Source organism: Oxyura jamaicensis, chromosome Z (genome assembly GCF_011077185.1).
Source record: "Oxyura jamaicensis isolate SHBP4307 breed ruddy duck chromosome Z, BPBGC_Ojam_1.0, whole genome shotgun sequence".
NCBI classification, from domain to species: Eukaryota; Metazoa; Chordata; class Aves; order Anseriformes; family Anatidae; genus Oxyura; species Oxyura jamaicensis.
This window is the reverse complement of record NC_048926.1, coordinates 18,839,232-18,863,209: the sequence shown is the minus strand read 5'-3', so window position 1 is coordinate 18,863,209 and position 23,978 is coordinate 18,839,232. Positions and strand designations below refer to the sequence as shown.

Below are 23,978 nucleotides of genomic sequence, written 5' to 3'. Positions count from 1 at the left end.
CACGACCTGTTTAAAAGCACAAGCTTAGAAGTGATTGTATTCCCTGGAAGACAGTTAGTAATAAGGAAAACTACCTGTCGTATGTAGAATTTCTATCAGCTTATCCCTCTTGGAATACTGGGGAACCAGAAGAATACTTTGCTGAACATCACTGCAGGCTCCACCCACATGTCCAACAACAACAAATAAATAGTCAGTTTTCAAAAATTCACCAGCCAGCCTTGAAAAGAAAGAAAATTGAGCAATTTCAAGTCTATTATGTAGCTTATTTTTGCTTTAAGATCAAGAGACTTCATGTGTTGTAAGCATCACAATTACTTATACCATTCCTCAGATGGCAGAGATTATAAGACCATATATGCAATTCTTAAAAAAGCTAAAAAACGTCTGTATTGTTTTCTGAACAGCTGTGCAAAGAAAAAATCCACATATATATTGAAGTAAAATGGTTTATTGACACACATGCTCTCAGAACCGTTCTTGGGACATTATTTCATCACTGTCTGGAACTTCAGAATTTGAAACTGACCTTCAAGAGACAGCACCAACCTTTATGACTGTTGAACAAAACTAGGAAAAACATGGCTCTCAACTCCTCTACCTAGAAAGAATCTTAATGACCCAAGTTCAGGAATAAAATTAAAAGGTGTGTTTAGACTAAATCTGACTACACTCACTAAAAAGACTGATTGGAAATGCAGGAGAGTATAAAATTAACAGGGCTAAAGAGAGTACCATGTCCTACCTATACTTTTCAAAGTTGCTTTGACAGTGGAATAAAGAAAAAAATAGGTTTTCTGACTCCAGCATCAGACAGGCAGTAAATCCATGGAAAAAAATCAATTCCAGAAAAGGAGCTTTTCACTCTCTAAACTGACAAGATCACTTTTAGGCATTCCAATTCAAGAGGTGACAAGAATATTATCAGATTTCCAAACTGTGATATAAGCACTCAAGTTTCTGAAGTCTTTTACCAGCATTTGCAAATCCCGCAAGATTGACAGCAGCAAGGTAGTGTTTTGTTTTACACAAGAAGCAGTCAGTGTAGGTCTTTAACAGTTAAAGACTCTGTTTTCTGAGGTTGTTAATTGCAGTATTCTCAACTCATCCATCACTATGCAGCAGAAACATGTAGCAAGACCATTAGCCAAAACAAACTTATAAAGATAACCTAGAGATCCAGAGACCAAGTATTCCTCCCATGGTTTGCCAGGCTCAGCAACACCATTACCGTCTGGGAATCGGAACCTTAAGGGTAGTGAATGATAGAGCTTTAACATACATCTAGAACACATTAGTGAAGTTTCAGAATTACCAAAACCAAGGAGCACTCATGCATTTAAAGAATGGTATGTCAGAAAGGCTGATGAGTTGAGCAATCATTGAGCTGTTTGTTTAAACTTCACCCTGAATGCAAAAATAAAGTACCAGTGTGAAACAAGCAAGCAATTAGTAAATATAAAAGGATGATTAGCTAGCTAGGCAGTAGGATGAATCATTATCTAGGTATTAAGAATAGAATAGATTAGTTACTCAATATTATCTGTTAGTCAAAGAAGTAGTCTGAGTCTGTAAGATATACTATCAGGAGCCAAGAGGTGAAGAATAGGTGAAAACTAAGTAACAAAAACTTGCCAGACATCCCGTCTTGGGCAGGAAACAGATGGACAACAAGGACACAAATTAGCTCAGACTGATAAGGACATTGCAAACTTGCAAAATCACTACATTCTAGATAAAGGGTGAAAAGTATACTATGAGGAAGACATACAGCCTTCCTCCCAAAGACCACTGCCCACGTCCTTAAGACCCGTGCCCACAATTCTTGGGAGAATCTGCGCAAGTGCAAAGGACTGATAAGCTAATTAGCATAAGAAGCGTGAGTAGGCAGGTTTAGGTAACGAATATGTATAGGCATTAATTGAATATTCGTTGTTCTGCTGTATAAATATGAAATAGTTTGTCACTTGGGGTATGCACATTAGGTGGAAGGATCCCCCGTGCATCCAGCGCTGTCAATAAAGAATACTTTGTCACTAAGAATAAATTTTGACTTTGTTCTTTAAATCAGGTGCTGCTTGTTGAACACAGCAGAATCACTGCTTTTGTGCTTGCACAAAAATATAGAGCATAAGGGCAGGAAACAAATAGGGGCAGCATGAGCAATGCTGTGGAAGTAGTAGAATTCAAGAGCTTTCAGACAAATTTCACAGCTTCCCTGAGAGTCCCCAGCCAAATTAAGCAATTTATCTTTCATCTATACAGGTTAGATCTATTATTTAGAAAAAAAAGACAAGACTTCAGCAAGAAATGTTAACAGTATATCTTTTTAGTTCACTCTAGCAAATTTGTAAGTTTTAAAAATTATTAATATACTTAACTCTTCTGACATTCAGCTCTACAAAAGTACACCTTCAGCTTTATTTCCATTTTTATTTAGCTCACCTCTGAACTTCTTCAGGGAAAGTGGCACTGAACATCAGTGTTTGGCGTTTTTCTTTTGATGGCATGTCCGGGTAAGAAATCAGCTTCTTCATATCTAAGCCAAAGCCCATATCAAGCATGCGGTCTGCTTCATCTAGCACCAAGTATTTCAACTCACACAAACCAATCTGTATTTCAGTGAAAATAAAAATTGCATTGATTCACTGACAGTACACACTTAAAAGATTGTCTTAACTGCCAAAATACATCTTTTACTCTTATTTTCTTTCTAGTAGAATTTCATTATTGACAAACAAAATCTGTCCTTATCATGCATTTTATTTGTATCTCAATCTGAACTCCTAACTTGTTAATCTGCACTAATTCTAGCCATATGCACACACCAAAATGTTTCAGAGGTTGGTTCAACAATGCAAATCAAGATGGAGCCCAATGTAGATCAACTATTGTTCAGCACATTTATTTTTGTGTTCATGTGTTGTCTCCCTCACAGATTCTCAGAAAACTCCTTGTTCTGTAAGAAGTAAACATCAGAAGACATCTAAAGGACATTACAACTTTCCTTTGCTGATGAAGACCCATTGTAACTGGAAGCCTGAGAGTCACAGAAAGCCAATCTCTCTCTACTGTATTACCAAGTTTTTTTTCCAAATTATTTGTCCAGTGCAACATCACTGAGATACCACTATAAAGGAATTTCAGTTTGAATTTATAATGGCTTGAGGAATAAAAATTCAAATACATTACACCTGAATTTATTGTATTTTCAACAAAATCAGTATGAAAAAGTTTGAAGAATTAACATTAGCACAGTTCTACCAGCAGATAAAAGCTATTGCAGATGAAAACAAGCAGGACATGAAAAGAAAATCTGCTACGGAATCTTACATGAAAACTAAGACAACACATTCAATTTATTTAACTATAAAATGTAGTTGAATACTGCAGCCAATTTGATCTAGACTGGTATTTACCAGCACACTCTGAAATGGTGTAAAGAGATCTGGGCTCACAGTACAGTTTCAAAATCCTCATGGTATTCAGTTATTCCAAGAAAACGTCACTTGGATTAAATGCCTGTACAGAGACGGCATACTGTCTGGTGTTCATGGCTCTGTATTTGCTTCTAGCAAATTTGAATAACGAACACCAATATACACAGAACTAAGAGTGCTTAAGGGAATTCAGGCTAAGTTCCACAACCTTACCTTTTCTTTTCCAATTATGTCTAGAAGCCTTCCTGGAGTGGCACATAATATATTGCAGCCTTGCATTACCTGACGAATTGAATGGCCTGTTTGTGTGCCTCCATAGATCACAACAGGCCTTATACAAGTTCTATCATACAGAAAAGAAGTGTGAGTAATTTGCCATGTAGATAAATTGTGTTATTACAGAAAAATATATAAAAATAGGCAGATTTACCACAAACCAACTTAACCTGACTTGTTTAATTCCTTTTCCATACAGCACAACCTATTACCAAAAAAAAAGCAGGACCCAAGACCAAAAATTCACTCACTCAAGCTCAAGGTTCCCAATCATACCACCATTTCAGAGGATGCACAGGTGGCTTTCTTGGAATGAACATCGCATCTCACCTGCATTCTTCCCTCATTCTTCAACTGAGATAGAGCACTGCAGTAAGAACTGAAATGTGTTAGAGGTTGTTCCCTTTCATACTGAAGGCTTAGCAGGAAAAGAAGAGGATCAAAAAAATATGCCATTAGGGGTTGAGAAGTTTCCCACATCTCAAAAGAGCAGTGCAGTACATATACCAAGTGTAGTGGGTTTACGTGGCAAGGTTTTGGTAGCAGGGGGCCATAGGGGTGGCTTCTGTGAGAAGGATCTAGAAGCTGCCCCATGTTAGGTAGGGGCCCCACTGCTGACCAGAGCCGAGCAAATAAGTGATGTTGTTTTGCACCTCTGTGAGAGCATTTTTAAGACAGGGAAAAAAACACCGCGCCACACAGCAGCTGGGAAAGTGAGAGGGGTGAGAAACTGCCTTGCAGGCACCAGGGTCAGTGAAGAAGGAGGGGGAGAGGTGCTCCAGGCGCCGGAGCAGAAGTCCCCTGAGGCCTGTGGTGAGGACCATGGTGAAGCAGGCTGTCCCCCTGCAGCGTGTGGGGTACCATGGTGGAGCAGGGTTCCACGCTGCAGCCCGTGGAGGAGACCACGGTGGAGCAGGTGGACCTGCACCGATGGAGGCTGTGGCCTGTGGAAGACCCCTGCCGGAGCAGATTCCAGGCCAGACCTGTAGGCCATGGAGAGGAGACCACGCAGGAGCAGGTGACCTGGCAGGAGCTGCTGCCCGTGGGGGACCCAGGTTGGAGCAGTTTGCTCCTGGGAGCAAACTGTATCTGGAGCAGTTCTTGAAGAGCTGCTGCCTGTGGGAAGCCCATGCTGAATCAGTTCAGCGAGGACTGCATCCCGTGGGAGGGACCCCACAGCACAGGGGACGAGAGTGACCAAGAAGGAGCAGCAGAGAAGAAGCGCTATAGACTGACCATAACCCCCATTCCCCTGCACCACTCGGGGGAAGGAGGTGGAAGAGGGTGGATGGGGGGAAGGTGCTTTTGGTTTCTTTCCTTTGTTTCTCACTTCTCTAGCTTGCTAGTAATAAGCAATAAATCTTACTATCTCCCTGAGTCTGTTTTGCCCGTCACAATAATTACTGCACGATCTCCCTGTCCTTATCTCAACCCTTGAGCCCTTTTCATCATATTTTTTCCCCATTCCTCTTTGAGGAGGGAGGAGGAGAGAGAACAGTTGTGGTGGAGCTCGGCCACCCACCCAAGTAAAACCACCACACATCTTTGTAAAGCAACTTGTCACATGGAGAAAGCAGCACACCACTCAAGCACAAGACTGCAAGCACCTTCCATCACTGGATCATTTAGCACTCTACCAGTAAGGTTTTTGGCTAGATCAGCAAAGTAAAACTACATCAGATTTTCTTCTGTAGAAAGAACACCCCTATAACCACAAACTACCTTATTCAGCCACGATAAGCTTCTACGTTCACACAATGAGCATTTCCATGTTCAAATTCTAGATGTCTGTTCTTGAAGATACTATTCAGCTTCATACATAACAAGGCTGAATCACAACTGGTACATTTTTACTATTTATCTGGAATTTTTCAGAAAACTTTGATCATAAATATAAGTTGGTTGGACTGGTAACATTTCTGTTACCAGTTGGTGGTGTTTTATATTCCTGTTTGTGAGCTAAAGCAAAGAGCTTAAGAAAACCACAAATCTGAACTGAGCAATATACACACAATATTGCAAAGGCAACAGGTTCACAACCTGATATTGTTTAACTGTCTTACATTATATCTTGCTTTTACTGCCAGGCAGCTGCAGCAGCAGCTTTCTGAATTTAAAAAGAAATTTCTTGTGAAGTAATCTGTACATAGTTTAAAAGATCATTAATTAGTTCAACTAGCTACATGAGTAAAAAACAGTTTTAGGTATTAAGAAGCTATTCTTAATACTATGCTGAGTGAATAGCTACGTACTACCTCCAAGAACAAAAAAAAGTCACCAAGCCCAAGTTTGCTTGAACAACCAAGGGCAAGTCCACCAGACTTTGCACTGAAAGCAATGTTCTCCATTCCACCTTCTAACAATAAGAAGTCATTACAGATAATTATTTCCTCCATTCACTGGTGAACCTACCACTTAACAGAAAAATCACCAGCAATCTAGTATAAACATACTCTCATCTATCATGCAACATCCAAGGGCTCAATGACAAGTTAAAACCTTTTGTTTTGAAGAAGCAGAACTGAAAAGCTTCCCCTAACTGTGAAATATCTCTGTTCAAGACCAGAAACACTGGAAAATATACAGGTACTACAAACCATCGCTGAAGGTTAACTAAAACCCCTACCACGTTAACCGTTTATCAAGATGAAAATAACAGCAAGTAAGCAATAAAGCAAGCTAAATTTAAGTTCTTTAAGTAACTTCAATTATCTTATCACTAAAGATGGTGTGGCAGTTTTAGTACTCCTCTACAAGCTGAAGTAAGCCTCCCCACCCCTGCCAACATGAAGATGAAAAGTTTAAATTTCTAACCACATGGTAATAAGCCTGCTAACCACCTAAGTGCAAGTGTCCGTAATTATTCAATTTGATTGGCATAGAAAAAAAAATTTGAAAGCTTGTGAAAAAACAAAGAAAGTAACAAGCAATACTAGGCAGCAGTGCACAAGCTTACCCATAGACAAATTTCCTTGCTTCTAGGAAGATCTGATTTATCAGTTCTCTAGTTGGGGCAACAATAATACATTCTGGCTCTTGCTGCTTTTTAAAGCTACTGGCAGTTATACCATCTCTCATCATCTGGGCCACAATTGGTAGAAGAAAAGCTGCCTAAAAAAAAGCATTAATGTATGTTTAGTCTTAAAGCAATTATCAGTTACACTAAATGCTGCGTATCAATCTTAAAAAACCGGAGTGCTACAGCACACTATCAACTACAAGCAAAACAGACTGCAAAATGACTGACCTGAACACACCACAGAACGTTAAAACTTATTTCTCTCTGTTTATGAAGTAGAAAAGCACCTCTGAACCTCCAGAGTCTAATAATGCAGGAACACGATCATGCACTACCTTACTTCTGAGTTCTTCAGGCAGTTCTACACATCCTCCTGATGCACACTAGTAATTCATTACCCCAGCATCAAATGCCCTTCTAGAATATGCACTTAGAAGCTTTACATTATCATTAACAGATTTGTAAGGTAACAATGTATCACTGATCTCTAGACTCGTACAATAGCAGATCAGTTTGTGACATCTGCATCAGCACTCTTAATTCCCAGTAAGACTAAGTATCCCCCAAAACAAAACAGTTGTCCCAGAAGTGTTCAGAATATTTGTAGCATAAGACTTGGACACTATACCTTCTCCTTGCCATAAACACAAGAGGTTTCTCAAAACAGTCACTAATAAGCTACGTAACACAGCTGGAGTTCTACATTATACTTAACTTCAATAAAGTTATACTTAATAGCCAAATATTCTCATATGGAGCTGTCAGTGGTAAGATTTGAGTATATTAGTTTAAAAAGTTGAGACGACTGTCACCATCTTAACTCTAGTCACTGTTCCATTATTAATATCAAATCATCTAAAACTAAGTATGGTGCTGATTAGAACTGGTAAAACCAAAGACAACACACCAGGACACACTTAAAATTTGGCATGAGTGTACAAAACAAGAACTTTTGACTACTGCGTTTTTTCTAATAAACATTTTCCATGATGGCCTATATGTCTAATTCTATATCTGTAGGCCTGGAGACTGGCCTGCTGTACCTAGTAATTAGTTCACTGATGTATTTAGAAAGATAATAAGCCTGAGAATGTGAATATCCACCCACCCTTTGTGTCTGTAAAGAACAGCACATTTGCCATCTCTGTGCAAAGTAAGTCATTCAACACAAAAAAAATACATTAGATGTTTTCCAAGAAAAGAATGGTTATTGAGAAAACAGGCATTTACCTAAAATTTCAAAGTCACATTTCCAGTATAAATAAATGTTGTACAAAATGCTTACAGTTTTTCCTGATCCTGTCTGGGCACATGCCATTAAATCCCGCCCTGCCAGTATAATAGGAATGCTGTATTTCTGCACTGGTGTAAGCTTAGAATATCCAGCTTTAGCAATGTTCTTGTTTAAAGTGTGACAGAGGCTAGCTTCTTCAAAAGACTGTAGAAAGAAAAAAATGCATTTTACATTACACAACTACATAAGTTAGAGTTTAAAAAGTGAGATGTTTATATGATACAGACATCTGAACACTAAATATGCATTAAATTATGAGGAAGGGGTTTCACCAGTCATCTAGATTGTCAAGATTCTCACAAGTAGAAGACCCAAGGTTTTCTTCAACCCACTGATGCCCTTCAAAGTACTGTTATTTGTATGTCAGTGAAGGATTTGGAGAACTGCACAGAAGCTATATATTACATCTGGATTCAAACACATTTGCACCATGACACACTGTGAAAATGAACTAGAACTGTTTTGTTACATGAAGTGGATATACTCAGTCTCTATGCTAAAACTGTTATGGGGAGTCAAATCAACATCACTATCCAGGAGCAAAAAGCATCATACGTGACAACAATTTTAACTTCAGTGAGAGAATCTTTGCAGGAGCGGGAAGGGGATCAACTCCAGATGTTACTACCATCCCTCCCTCTGCCCTTCTTCCTCATCCTTCTTCCTCAAAATGAGTCTGCCTTCCTTTGTTCTTTTTTTTTTTTTTAAGTGGAAGCAAAGTTACAGAGAGCTTTTAAAGAATAAACTGCAGATAAGAGAAAACAGGGCTACAAATGTTCAAAACCACCTTTGTCCAAATGAAAAGTATTCCAACAAGTGTTCATTCACAATCTTAAAGATTCCCCAGTAACTGACTTCAACAAGATGACTACCAACCTTCCTAGAAATTGCTGCCCAAGATCTCTTTCTTTCAAGCTGTAAACTGATGTTTTCTGTAACTTGAGGAATATACATACTACCTGTTCATTCGGCGTTACTTTTTCTAAGCCATTTCTGTCATTTGTCAATATAATTTTGAACTCAAATTCGTATCTTCCAGGAAGGTAGCATCACCTTCCACCATCGTATTGTTTCCAAAATTCAAAATCTGTCTTTTCATTAGGACTGAATGCTACACTCAAGATGCATCCTTGCAGAATCATGTAACACAATCCCCAAGACTAAGAGTTCACTAACCATTAATGGTGCTGGAGGTTCAAGTCCTGACACTTCGACAATGTTTTCATCATACTTGTCAAAATTAATTCCTGTTTGATAACGTGCAAAGATGGTTTGCTCATCATCAGGTGGAGGAGGGGGAATGTAAGTCACCTTTGGACCTTAAGAATACAAGAACACAAGTTCATGAACAGTAATACAAGGAAAATTTAAATATAGACTATTTTAAGTATGGAGCTATTGAAAGGAAGTTCAGTGGTACATCATTTGCTCTTTCTTCCATTTTCTAGGTAAGAAAGAAATTTCATATATTAATTCTATTGAAATTTAGTTTTATACTACTAGACCTAAAATTTACTTGCATATAAAGTCAGACTTTTGTAAAGCGTTTTTATAAAGCACTCATCTCACATTTGCTCAATGATCTTACCTTAAAAGCGACTCAGAAAATTAGGTTCTACAGTTCTACAACAAAAACTCATTACGCTATAAATTGTCCCCAACTGATAACAGCATGATTGTTCATAAGCAAGGATATAATTCATTTGTCATGGCAGTACGTTTACACTTCAGTATTCTGGAAGGTACTTTTCAAGCTAATAAACACAGATGTAAAAATTATTTGATGTTCACTAAAGGTTACCAATAGAACACTATTCACAGGAAGCAGGGTCCCTCTAGTCTTGGTCATGTTGTTCATTACTCACTTTTAAATACAAACCAGAAGCCCCTTTATTAAGATCAAAATTAAAAAGAGCCCTTCTACTGTGGGGAACTGCCAACTGGAGCAGGTATTTTCCTGAAGAATCCTTTTACAATTCTTTTTCCTTGCAACTCCCACACCTATGCCTCTAGTGCTGAGGTGTATTTTCTATCCCATCTCCTCATGTCCTCTCCATGATCATGCAGGTAATACCACACACAGAGTGGCACGTGGTGAGCGTACCCACTACATCCTCTCTTGAGCAGGTGAATGTCTGCTCCTAATAGCTGAGATCGGTTCATACAAGTGGAGAGAAAGGAATTCTCATAGCGTTGCTGCACCTGCTGAGACAAAGGCCCATAGGGAGGAAGAGAGACTTTCTCCATATTGCTGGAGTTACCAGCCAATTCATCACAGATTTGTCCCTCTCTGTCATTCCAGATCATTACTGTCAATGAGTTGGCATACAACAACGGTGCGCTCCATACAAACTTCCGCCACATGGGTGATGTGCACCTGGCTTTGTCTTGATCTTTGAGTAACTGGTATTTGTTCAGGTCACCATAAATCACCTCCAGCATTGCTAGTTCCCTCAGGTACTGGATAGCTCTCTCCCTGCTGGTCTACTTGCCTGGGTGACATATAAAATCTGCCTGGAAGGTACTTCCTTCACACCTGACAGAAGTCCCCTTTAGAGGCTGAGGGCTTGTGCCTGTTCTCCAGTCACTTGTCAATGCCCCCTTCATAGAGAAGGATCCCAGCTGCTTGGCTTCCCTGCCCTCTCATTCCATGCTACTGGCCCTGCATCAGAGCAGCCAGGTGACAATGTGCTTGCCTGTATAACAGCTGAGAACTTTTCACATATCTCACAGCTCTCTCAGCTATAGGGATCAGGTGGTTGCTATCACATTTATGAGATCTACTTCTCCTGTTTGTTCTCGTGATGGACTGGTGCTGACCCCAGCAGGCAGCTCAGCACCACACAACTGCCCATTCTCCCAAAGAGGAATGGGGGAGTATCAGAAAAGTACAAGAACTCCCATGGCTTGAGATAAGGACAATCTACTAGATAAAGGAAAAGGAAAACAAGGAACGAATGAATTCATCTGCTACTTCCCATTGGCAGACACGTTCAGCCACTTCCAGAGAAACTGGGCTCATCATGTGTAATGGTTTCTTGGGAAAACAGACACCATCATTCCAAATGCCTCCCTCCCTTCGCCCCCCTACCCCCTCTTATTCTTCCTTCCCCTGTATTTTATTGCTGATCATGATGCCATATGGCGTGGGATATCCCTTTGGTCTGTCTGGGTCAGCTGTCCTGGCTCTGTTACCTCACAGCTTCTAGCACATCCCCACCCTCCATGCTGGCAAAGCAAAGTAGAAAAGTCTTTGACTCTGTGCAAGCACAATTACGCAACAATTAAAAACACTGCTGTGTTGTCACCACTATTTCCATCAAAAATCCAGAACATAGCACCGTATCAGCCTCTAGGAAGAAAATTAACTCTATCCCTGCCAAAACCTTGATAGGCTGCTTTGGAGTCAGTTACCTGCCCTGCCCACTTCTTCCTCCCTCCCCTTCTTAGCAGAAGCTTCTTCAACAAGCTTTCTCACCCATTGTTTCTTCTTGTATATACAGGCAACTGATACCAGCACAGGCTGGCTCTGTGGTACAGCTGCAGGGCCTGTCACATGAGTTAGATCAGCACTGAGTGTGGCTCAGTAGGCATAGGCCAGACCCCCACATGTTGCAGTGGTCTGTCTGTTTAGAAGAGCCAGGGTGATGGCATACCTTTTTCAAACGTTTCACCAGTTTTTCAGGATTCTGCACGTGCTCAGGAGTGAAGTTCCAAAATACGAGGAGGTGCTCACTATCCTAGGTGCCTGCCCATATCCCCCCATACTCCCTGCCACTCAACTATCCTGCCTCAGGGCAGACATTTGAGTGGTGTTCTTAAAAGTTTAGCAACCTGAAACACATTCAGGAAACATGGCAATAGGAACGCGTTCATTTGACCATCCCCAGGATAGTGATTTCTCAAGAGCTATTGTAACTAGCCTGGAGAAAAATGGGAAATGAAAGAGAAAGGAAAAGGGAAGAAGCAGGGAAAGTGTCTCCCCTCATTTCCCCCATATATTGGCTCCCAGAGGAGAAAAGGTAGAGTGTGTAATTAATAGTTTGGTACCCAAAGTATAGGAATGACAGTGATGGTGAGTAGAACCACCAGATTAGTCTCACAACCACTAATTCTATCATATCATAAGCCTGTGTTACATAGTACAGTGAACTATGACACCAGCTCCCAGAAGTGATAAACAGCATGACAGGGAGCCTAGACAGCAAATAAAATGTTACACGAGAACTTTGGGAACAAACACAACAACTCAGAGCAAAATGATCAACGTGTTGACCAGCAACAATTAAACTATCAATGTTTTTTAAAAGTTTGTTGTAACATACTCCGGTGTACTGTGTCTGGCAGGGATGGAGTTCCCTTTCCCCACAGCAGCCCGTACAGTGCTGTGCTCTGCACCTGTAGCTAGAACAGCCCTGGTATCACACCGGTGCTGTGTCTGTTGCTGAGTCGTGCTGGCACAGCATCAGGACTGCCTCCAAACCCACAGAGCCAGCAGGCTGGGGGTGGGCAAGAGGTGGGGATGGGACATTGCCAGGGCACCTGACCTAAACCGACCAAGGGATGTTCCACAGCATGTGATGGCACACTGTGCAATAAAAGATGGGAATGGGGAAAGAGGGGGAGGTCTTGTCGTGAAGACATCTGTCCTCCTAAACAACTGCCATGCATATTGAGGCCCTGAATCTCAGGACACAGCCAAACATGGATGGGAAGGAAATATTTTTTTTTCTTCCCTCTGTGCTGCTGCACAGCCTTTGCTTGTTTTTTGCCCCCTTTCTTTTCCCTTTAACTCAATTATCCTTATCTCAATCTGTGAGCCTTTCTTCCAGCATACTTTCTTTTCCCCACTCTCTTCTTCTGAGAAGGGGGAGTGAGACAGCAGTTGTGGTGAACTTCAGCTGCCCAGAAAGACAAAACTACCACATCTGGTCAGATCTTTCATTAACTCAACCCACGAAGCCCCACCACTGATGCCCAAAGGACTGCTGTGGTTTAACCCAGCAGGCAGCTCAGCACAACATAGCCATTTGCTCACTCCCCCATATCCGAGAGCAATGACAGAGAGAACTAGAAAAAAACAATGAAACTTATAGGCTGATAAAGAGAGTTTAACAGGACAGAAAAGCAAAGTAATAATATCGATAAAAGAATATTCAAAACCAGTAATGCACAGTGCGATTGCTCACTATCAGCTGACTGATGCCCAGCAGCATCTGAGCTGCAGCAGCCTTACAATGCCAGCCAATTACCCCCACCCTATTTTATTGCTAAGCATGACACCTTATGTTCTTGGACATCCCCTGGCCAGCCTGGGCCAGCTGTCCTGGCTGTGTCCTCTCGCTGCTTCTGGTGCACCCCCAGCCACCTCACTGGCAGGGCAGCATGAGGAGCTGGAACGTCCCGGGCTTTGTGCAAGCACTGCTCTGCAACAACTAAAACATTGTTGTCCTATTTGCATTATTCTCATCCTAAATCCAAAGCACAGCACCACATCAGATACTAGGAAGAAAATTAGCTCTAACCCAGCCAAAACAAGGCCATCACTTCAGATCAATCTTGAGCAAAAAAAATTCTCTAGCAAGAAACTAATGTCAGTTTTAAAATCTTACATTGTTACCTCCGAGGGAAGCTTTTTTTTTCCCTATAATAAAATGTTGCGAGTAACAAGAAATTCACACATGGTTATGGTTACAGCACCTTAAGAAATTCAACTCCTCCACAAAATCAGATGCGTTTTGTGCTACACAGCTGGCTTCTACATGTATGAAAAGTCAACCTTCAGCATCATCATGGTAATTTCTCAAGTGTTAGGGAATATTTAAATCAGAAAACACTATCCTGTTATTTCAATAGCCACACATTTTTAACATCCAGTCCATGAAGGTTCTGACCTTGGCATTCACTTATGGTATGCATGTCGTTTTCATGATCACGATCACCTGAAAAGCAAAGACATTTATTCTTAGAGTGAGGAAATGCAGGTTTTCAGAGATGAATAAAAGTGTATTACTGTTGAGCTCTGACAACAGCATACCCAGAATCCTTTTTCAGTCCTTAACCTGTTAATAGGTTCTCCACTCAAGTATTTTTCTCAAACCATTCATAAAAATATTTCAAGACTGAATTTTACAAATGGTACCAAAGAAGTATGGTGATACTGCAATACCTCCTTTGACTTCAATTAAATTCTTCCTCCCTGCACCACCACAAGCACAGAAGAATAGGATCAGGCCCTCTTATTAATCTGATCATGCATTTTAGAGAATTATCAACCCTTGACATAAATACTAGCTTGAGAGACAGCCAGAATTGTTATTTGGACCAGAAATACGCTGTTCCACATCAGGACTTAAGCTACTTATTCTGTGAGATCACAGCTGCATGAAGGTGGTGAGAGGGAAGACAAGCAAAGATGCAACATTCAATGCATGTAATCACTTTTTAATAGACTTATTTTTCCATCACAAGATCTTCTTTGCTTACACAGTATCTAGTAACAAAATGCACAAAACTATTTAAGGAAAGCCAGCACAGCCCAATCTTCATTACCTCTACAACCTCTATTGTAATGACCTTACCCCCTTTCAGAAGGAGGAAGCACAGCAACCTAGCAGCACTCCTGCTGTCCAGCCACAGAACACAACTGTTAGGTGTGCAAGCTCACCTAACATCAGCGGAGTTCTTTTCATTAGATACAGAAATGTTCTCTTACTATACAATGGACACTTTCCCATGCAACTACCAAACAAAACTTTTCACATGACAAGAAAAACTGCCACCTGCCAATTTCTTTAAGTCATTAAGTACTAACACTTTACACAGTAATACTGAAAAAGGAATGAATTACCATCCTGAATTAAGGATGCAGTGTGTCCACTACAGAGACATGTTAATAACCAAACAGTTGAGTTTCTAAAAATCATGAACTGAACTAAATTTAATCTGAACAAACCTAATTTGAATTAAGCCACAGAGGCAACTCAACTGCTTTCAGGATAATTCACAAGCACATCTGAAAACACATACTAATCACTGCATCTTTTCTACAGTGAAAAATTCTAATTTTGCCAATATCACGGAAAATGTTCTTATATTCAGAGTATCCATCATCCACACTACCCATTACATTAGTTTAACAGTATTTGTAGCTTGAATTACAAGAATTTTGTGAGTGATGGACTACTAGGTAGCAAAACACACAGGCTGCAACTGGCATCAGTGGCAAAATACAGTATCATAAGGGAAAGTGCTTTTATAGACAGAGAAAAAAATAAGTCAGCAGGAAGATGTGGCCTCAGAGAGCGACAGAACTTACATTCTCAGCCTGGACAAATATAAAACTTGCTCTTGGAGGTGAGAGGGGGCAGAAATCTAGAGTGACAGTAGCAAAGCTGAAGAAGTTCTTAAAGGCTCGCTTTTGATTTTCTGTTTAGAATTTCTGCTTCTTTGTGCATTAACTTGCACAGCAGCAAGAGGACCAAAAAATACAGAAGACAACAGCTTTGAAAATCTAATTGCTGAAATTTATTTAAGTTACAAGCATGTCTAGATTGGGCATGCAAGCAGGCCATCTAGCATTACAATAGGTTCTTAATTCACACTGGGAGAAAAATTAAGCTAACAGCATTTAGCAAAGCTTTGAAGGTACTGCATTGCTAGAAATCAGCAATGAAAAAATCCAAAATGTTCACCATGCTACTGAGCAGTCTTTACCTGAATGACCTCCAAGTGCTCCTCTTCCTCTAGGTCCAAGAAAGCTGCTCTGCGGAGGTCTGTCTCTATGCTCATTTCTAATACCTGTAAGCAATATACAGTATAGTGGATATAGCATCCAACATTAAGTCATATGAAGTACTATGCTTAAAGCTAGTATTATACAATCACAGAATATCCCAAGTTTGAAGGGACCCACAAGGACCACTGAGCCCAAGTCCTGGCTGCACACAAGACCACCCAAAAATCTGACCATGTATCTGAGAGCATTGTCCAAACACTTCTGGAACTTTGGCAGCTCAGTGCCATGACCTGGGCCCTGGGGAGCCTGTCCCAGTGCCTGACCACCCTCTGGGTGCAGAACCTTTCCCTACCACCCAGCCTGACCCTCCCCTGTCCCAGCTCCATGCTGTTCCCTCAAGTCCTGTCGCAGTCCCCAGAGAGCAGGGCTCAGTGCCGGCCCCTATGCTTCTGCTCTGAGGATAAACTTCCCAATAATACTCCTGATAAATGCTACAGTGTAACAGTTTCAAAAGGTTCTTTATAACTCCCATCTATGCTGTATTATTCCCAGCAACACCATCTTACAAACAAGGTATCTACATCTTATAACATGGTTGAAGAGAGCTATTTCACAACTTTTATACTTGAGTTCTCAGAAAATCAAAAAGAATGACCAAAGGTACATTTCCACACAAATCAGTCAATATAAAACTTACTCTTGTCTTGCCCGAAGACACCAGGAACTCCTCTAAAACCTCCTTTTTGTGCACCAGGATCTTCTTCAATGTCCCTTTCTTGAAAATCTGTAGTAAATTGTAGCACACAACACTTTAGTTTGTCCAATTTTGCATGTACAAATCAAATGCCTTTTATTTATCTGTACAGTCCTTGTTTTATGAATTCCATTAAGTACAATAAAACTAGGCCATTTGCCTAAACGTATTTTTTTTTTTGCCAAAAAACATGAAGAGAAGTCTACTGTCACCCTTACTTCTTGCTAGAATAAAATCCAACATTAAATCTTCAAGTATATGATTTAACACATTTGCAAACTAGGTTTCTGTTAAGCATGTTTTTGGTTTTGATGCAGATGAGCTCACCCCTCGGATTAAGCCACAGGAAAACTGATACCATTTCTGCATTCTCAGTTTTCATAACCAGTACCATAGTGAGGTAGTATTGTAGTTTCTGCCTACTAAGGCCTCAAAACTGCTTATTAAGTTGCTTGGGCAGGCAGCACCAACAATTTTATGCTTTTTCATTTCTTACCCTTTCCTACTCACCCTCCTAATGCAGAAGAGGAAGAAACAGCCATACACAATCCATCTATTTCTCATTTCATCTGGAACAATTGTAGGTGTTGCCTAAGTTTCAGGCAGGCTGCAGGTACCACTATTTACTCGTTAATCACTATTCTTCAATGGAAGATTTGTTCTATCTTGTAATAGCAAAGACCATCTTCTGCTAGAAATTCTATCTCAGCATCTGTAGCTCATTCACCCATGCTTGGTGCACATGTACATATATAGCCCATCATTTGTGTTTTTCCAAAAGCAACTTAAAGGCTTCCAAGCAAGACACAGGCTAAGTATAACGAGTATCACAGACCTTAAATACAGGTTGTGAATTATTTTGCAACAGCTGAAGAAACTACAGCGGAACCACTAAGCATCATCCCACAACACTGGCAAGGCATTGCTTAGTCAAGCAAGTTTACCATTCCCCTACCACAACAGGCAACAATCCAACAGATCATGTCACGTAGAACTTTCTGAAGGAGTAGATGTAACTCTAAGTGTCTGCACAGACTGCAGATGCTGTGCTGCACAGCTGTTCTGCAGGTGAGCTTCCACCACCCAGTGTGCTTCTGACAGTACCCAGTGGGAGCATATGCGGTAGTACTACAAACTGGCAATTACTAATCTCTTCAGTGTGCATCACTTATGAGAGCAGCATTCACCACTGTAAGCAAGAAGAGGATGGGGATTTAATACTACTTTATGGATACTAAAGAGAGAAGACCTTCAGGTCTCGCACAGAAGAGCACTGGTATATTCCCTTTGCCTGGGGGTATATGTGAATTCTAATATTCAGCTGTCTTTTGCATTACACCATAACCCAAAGTATGGATCAGAAAGTAACACCCTCCAGGGAGAACAGAACCAAAACGCAGAGCTAAATAAAGCACTTCCTTTAACACAAGGCTCTGCCTTTAGACAAATAGAGTGGAGTTATTTTACTTTGTGCAGTCAAAGCTAAGGGGTGATACTGCTGCCCACATCACACAGAAACAGGGGTTGGTATTAGCCTTGAAGACACAAGCACTCATTTGGCTCTGGCACAACAAAACGACATTGATGAAGATCAAAAACAATGTATCAAATACAAATAGCCACTACAATCAGGGACACTCTGGAAAGTTACCTCTGTTCCCAAAACTCCTTCCGCTACCAAGTCTAGGCACTGGCTGATCTCTGTTCAGACGTTCACCAGTATCTACAATTAGGAAACAGAGTTAACTTAAATTCAAAGATAGTTTTGAATGTTAACATAGTTCTCCTGTTCATCAGTAAAGAGCCCGAATGCATGTTCCTGGTAATCTCATAGGGAGAGGAAAAACTGCTACAAGGTCGACCTGAAGCCTTCCTTTCCCCAAGGGAGAGAACAAGTGAAAGTCCTTAAGCTTTGCAGGACAAATGCTCCTGCCCCCTACCCACCCTGCTGGCCCTCTGCTGAACCTGATCCAGCTTGACATGTTTTTTCTCTCTACTGTGTGCCCAAAACTAAACACAGTATTCTAGGCACAGTCTGTCAAGTGTTGAGTAGATGTCAACAATCATTTCCCTTGATCAGCTGTACTGCTGTTAATAGATCCAGAGTACTAGAAATACTTACTGCTGTACACTGCCCCCTCAATTCATCCCCACCCCAAGCCAGTCAAGCAAGATTTACGGAAGTTAAATCCATTCCCAGTCACCTTCACTGTTATGTGCCTGTGTTCACAGACCAGTCTGGGAATTACAGGTAAACTACAGTAATCTGCTTCACCATTTAATGGATACGGTAACATGTTAATGGAAGAAATGAACTAAATTTATTCCAGAGTTGAGATAAATTACAAAATTACTAAATTACACATTAGTATTTAGCTGACAGCCAGACCAAGGTCGTCTTAGTACATTGGCAAGTGAATGCACCAAAATTATTTCAAAGGAAAAAAAAAAAAAAAAAAAAAAAAACCTGATGCAGCAAGATGCCTGTTCACAAGACTAAGAAAAAAAAAACAAAGCTTAGGGCACATGTAACTACTGTTTTCCATATAGAATAGCATCACTCAGGAACAGTACTGCTACTAACACACGTTCGAGTTTTTATAATCTACTTGGGTACCACAGCAAGGTGGTACCTAAATGTTTTGTCCAAAAGCAAAGTTTAATCATCCCCAAAACTACAAATTTTAACCATGCAATCCTACCTCTGCTCCTAGAATGTCCTCCAGAATCATGCTGCATGTGCTGACTTCTGTTGGGTCTTTCACCAGCACCTGGAAAAGGACAGTAAGAGAAGATAGCCTTTGTCACTGTCTCCTGTCACATTTTCATATACAAAGCAATGAAATTCAGCCTATATAACTGGACAGTAAGGAAGACTAAAAGGAGGCTGAACTTCTGGGCACAGTTTTATCTTCTTTCATGACCTGGGTCATGGGATAGAATGCACACTCCGCAAGTTTACAGACACATAACTTGGATATAACAGAGGGCTGTGCTTCACTCAGAGGGACCTCAAGCACATTGGAGACGGTGGGAGGAAGGAACATCTATGTTCAACAAAGAGAAATGCAAAATCCTGCACCTGGGAAGGAATAATCCCAGGCAGCAGTACAGAATAGGACTGGCCAGCCAGCTGGACAGCATCTTTGCAGAGAAAAGCCTGGTGGATAACAAGCTTGGTGGATAACAAGTTGAATATAAGCCAACAATGTGCCCTTGCAGTAAAGGAGGTCAACAGCATTGCAGACTGCATTAGGAAGAATGCTGCTCGTTAGTGGAGGGAGGCTGCCCTCTAATGAAACCACATCTACAATGCTGCACGTGGTTCTATGCTACTCATTACCAAAGAACCATCAACATACTGTTGTCCAGCAAAGGACCACAAAGATGAGGGACTGTAACGTGTCATACAAGGAGACTGAGAGCTGGGACTGGTCTACCTGGAAGTAAGAAGTCTCGGGGTCTCTTATACCTTAACAAGAAGCAGTGAAGGCAACAGTGTCAGGTTCTTTTCAGTGGTATACACCAAAAAGATAATAGGAAATTGACACAAATTGAAATATAAGAAACTCCATTTAAACAACTGAAATATAAGAAACTCCATTTAAACATAAGAAAATAATTTTATTTCCACATTAGTTAAACACTGGGCAAGTCACCCAGACAGCCTGTATAAACTCTGTCCTCAGAGAAATTCAAAACTCTGTTGGACAAGCTCCCGACCACCTTGCTATACAGTTTACCCTTCTCCATGCACACATTTGGACTGTCCCACCTTCAGAGGTGCCTTCCAACCCAAATGATTCTGTAGCAGCAAAGTTCCCTACTCTGCAATATCAAACTCAAAGATCAGATTACACAGCAACCACTATGAAGATATGACACCTGAAATCAAGACAATGAATCTTTAAGCTTTTAGACAAATTTATGAGTATATGGCACACTAAGAAAACACTAGCACTCTTTTCCTGCCAAGTTAAAACAGCTTAACATCATCAAAGCTACCATTGAAAAGCACTAAGCACTTGTGCTTTCCCCAGTACAAACATATTAGTTAATTAAGAGGTCACCTATATGCAAGAAGAGCTTGTCATAAAGGAAAAAAAGAACAAACATTATGTTTGGTACCTTACCAAGTTACTCTGTTAGGAGACTTTGCTTCTAAAATTCCAAAGTGTTAAACTGCTGCTTTTGTGGCCTGAAGAATGTTCAAAATTGATGTTCACTTGCAGATTTATGTGGGTAGTTCATAGCAATACCAGTATAAATTTAAACATCAATGCAGCAAGAAATAAAATTTTTAGCCAATCATTAAATCTGTATTCTAGTATTTATCACATGATGAATTGCCCTCCCTTGACCAAGTTAATTTGCCTGTAGAGATGTGAGCACTCTTCCCTTAACTTTTATTCCTAACCCTTTCTTATATCATCACTCTTCTTCCACTGAGATATCCACACCTTAAATACACATAGTCCACACCTTAAATACACAGTTAATTCAAAATTTTGGAAAGCACATCATGTGCCCAGACAGGTTGTGGAGTCTCCTTCTCTGGAGATATTAAAACCCCGCCTGGATGCCATCCTGTGCAATGTGTGCTAGGTGACCCTGCTTGGCAGTGCAGTCTGACCAGATGATCTCCAGAGGTCCCTTCCAGTATCAACCATTCTGTGACAACAAATCAGTACTTAATCAGTAAAACATGTACTTCATTTTGTACTTTTTGTTTCTTCAACTATTCTGTCCTCCAAAATTTCTGCCTCTTAAGAAATATGATAGACAAAAACACAGGTTTATAGAGCTAAGAAGACAGAACTGATAATCAAGTAACTTGCTGTCATGATATGCTTAGCACATTCACCAACAGAAGACCACATTGCACCATTACCTTCCAACCAACCTATTATGACTGGTTACAAGAAACTACAGCAAGATTTTATTTCTACAATTACCATTTGCCTACTACACTAATTATTGATGTGACTGGTTATATACAGAGTCTGGAAATACCAAAGTCTGTTGATCACTATCACTTACCACTCTAAATGTACTAAATTGATTCAATCAATATCTGAAAGACTAAGAGAAAGAACATTGTGCAGTTTAAGTAAAAATGTAAGCCATATGAAAGAGCATAGAAAAAAGTTTATTCAGAACTGAAAATTCAGAATAGCCAGCTTGTAAACAACGGTGTAGCTTCTTCATGAACACAAGAACCAATTCGGGGATTTAAGTCAAAGCAGAACTTTATAAAAACTAAGTTGCAGTTATTTGATACTTTTAAGCTTACGCTCATTACAAGAATTTACACAAGTACTACCCCTAGATACTGATCGAAAAAGCCAAAATAGAAGTTTAACCTGCATATACTAGCAACCTGCATTAACCTGCATATACTAGCTCTACTCATGCCATTTCGTGTCAAACAAGTGACCTGTATTATTAACAATAATCTGTATAAAGCCCAGAAGTGCACTGCAGACAATACAGCAGCCCATGAGCTTTATTTAGAAATTAGCTGGAAGCCTGGAAGAAAAAAAAAAAAGGACAGTTTCTTCCGTAATGTTGTAGGGAAAGAATAATTAACATGAATACACACCTGTAAACAAGCTTGAGAACAGATGCATGATCTTATCAACTAAGTGTCTCACCTCCGGACTTCCTGGACAGCTTCATTTCTTTAAAAGTGCTTATTTAAACAGCAAATAAGGTTTGCTTGTATCTAGCTTAAGTAAGCAACCTCAGTAATATAACCTGTGCTTGAAAGCATGCATCAAGTTCCCTATCAACTAGAAATAGCCAGGAAGATTGAAATAACCTGTTTCAGCCTAACTAAGTGCTTACACTGATTCAAAATAACATGCCTAGCTCAGTGAAGAAATAATGGTTAATGATGATAGTGGAAGCATGATCTTCAGCAAGAAAAGCGTTCTGTGCCATGAGTTCAGTACAATAGACACAGATGAGAAAATTTCTAGTTAATTTTGTTACATGCAATGGAAAAGTTAACAGGCAGAGTTCACAGTTCGTTAGAAAGAGCTACAAAACCCATGAAGCTACATTCACTTCCACCTAACATGTAGCACACAACCATTCTTCACGAACACTGCCTTTCCTGTTTGTTCTTTATCAAACCATTACTGAATTTAGTAACCTGAAGTTCTCATAACCCATTTCTTCAGTACTAGGATGAAAACAACACCTACCCTCAATACTTCACTTCCTTTAACTGTTCAAATTTGGAGTCCAAGTAGCACCAGTAATAACTGGTTCCTGCCCTTCCTAACTTCCCAACATCCTGGGGACATGGAACTAGGTAAAGGTAAGTCTGCTTCTTCACTTATACAAAGAAATAGGAGAATGATAAATCAACAATAAACGTACTGCCCTGTTCTAACTGCTCTTAAGCAATATTAACCTAATTTGTGCTAAACACAACTTGTTCAAAGTTTAGGTCATACTTCCACGGTTGTGTCAACTAAATACGAGCAATTTTTACCCCAGACATCATTTGATTAAGTTAAAATATCCCCAAGCAGTTTCAGCAAAGATCATTCCTAAGTACAGAAACCACACTGAGAATTCAGACTGCCCTATCCCACATTCTGTCAGTTATAATCTAAATTTGTTTCCTGATCTGGCTACTGTACAGGCACATTAAGTAAAGCCTGGGACAAACTACATCCAAAAACCTCAGCACGGCTTATTTAAACTAAAGCTTCTGTTCAACTTTATAAAGGCATAGTCTTCATTAAAGCTAGAGTGTTTTATGAAAACTTGTCAAAACATCAATGTTTTGTGTTCTTTTTTAAATGAAGATAAAAGTTTCCACTCAACAGCTTCATGGACCTTTTATTCAACATAACTGTTAGAGTCCTGTCAAGACAGGATATAGTATATTGCATATAGCATCTATTCATTTTTAATAGTGTTTATGTTTAGCATAGGCAGTTGCAAAAATGGTTATCCAGCTGACAACTATTCACTCATTAGAAGTCATACACTGTATTCCACACAACTGCAGTAAAAAAAAAGGAGCAAGGGTCAAAAGGAAATCCTACTTGTTATATTATCTGCACAATTTAATGCTGCTTACTGCATGGGGATACATCAAAATATCACAGTATGTTAGAATTGCAGTTTTCTTTAGTCTCCTAAACTGTTCACAATAGCTCCCACAGGTATCAGGAAAATCTTAAGTGTCCTTAACATACCAAATGAGCTTATGCTTTGACCAAATCCAGATGAGGGGCTGTTTGGTCTGCCAGAGAAGCCAGATGGTGGGCCATTTGGTCTGCCAGAGAAGCCGGATGGTGGGCCATTTGGTCTGCCAGAGAAGCCGGATGGTGGGCCATTTGGTCTGCCAGAGAAGCCGGACGGTGGGCCATTTGGCCTGCCAGAGAAGCTGGACGGTGGGCCATCGGGTCTGCCAGAGAAGCCGGACGGTGGGCCAT

At 40.3% G+C, this 23,978-nt stretch overlaps 1 protein-coding gene across 3 annotated transcripts in view; it reads right to left on the bottom strand.

The window, feature by feature from the left end:
- The window catches only part of DDX4 (DEAD-box helicase 4), a 34,771-nt gene that overhangs the window by 6,917 nt on the left and 3,876 nt on the right, over window positions 1-23,978 (bottom strand). For 2 of the 3 annotated variants that reach the window (XM_035309967.1, XM_035309968.1), the window contains exons 3-14: window positions 23,738-23,780; window positions 19,224-19,294; window positions 18,173-18,244; window positions 16,465-16,551; window positions 15,746-15,829; window positions 13,924-13,971; window positions 9,206-9,348; window positions 8,021-8,173; window positions 6,673-6,827; window positions 3,654-3,783; window positions 2,446-2,612; window positions 75-220 (exon numbers count right to left, since the gene is read on the bottom strand). In XM_035309967.1, the coding sequence (XP_035165858.1) occupies window positions 75-220; window positions 2,446-2,612; window positions 3,654-3,783; window positions 6,673-6,827; window positions 8,021-8,173; window positions 9,206-9,348; window positions 13,924-13,971; window positions 15,746-15,829; window positions 16,465-16,551; window positions 18,173-18,244; window positions 19,224-19,294; window positions 23,738-23,780 (1,299 nt within the window). The remainder of the gene's footprint in view (window positions 1-74; window positions 221-2,445; window positions 2,613-3,653; window positions 3,784-6,672; window positions 6,828-8,020; window positions 8,174-9,205; window positions 9,349-13,923; window positions 13,972-15,745; window positions 15,830-16,464; window positions 16,552-18,172; window positions 18,245-19,223; window positions 19,295-23,737; window positions 23,781-23,978) is intronic. The other variant, XM_035309969.1, reaches the window with a different exon arrangement.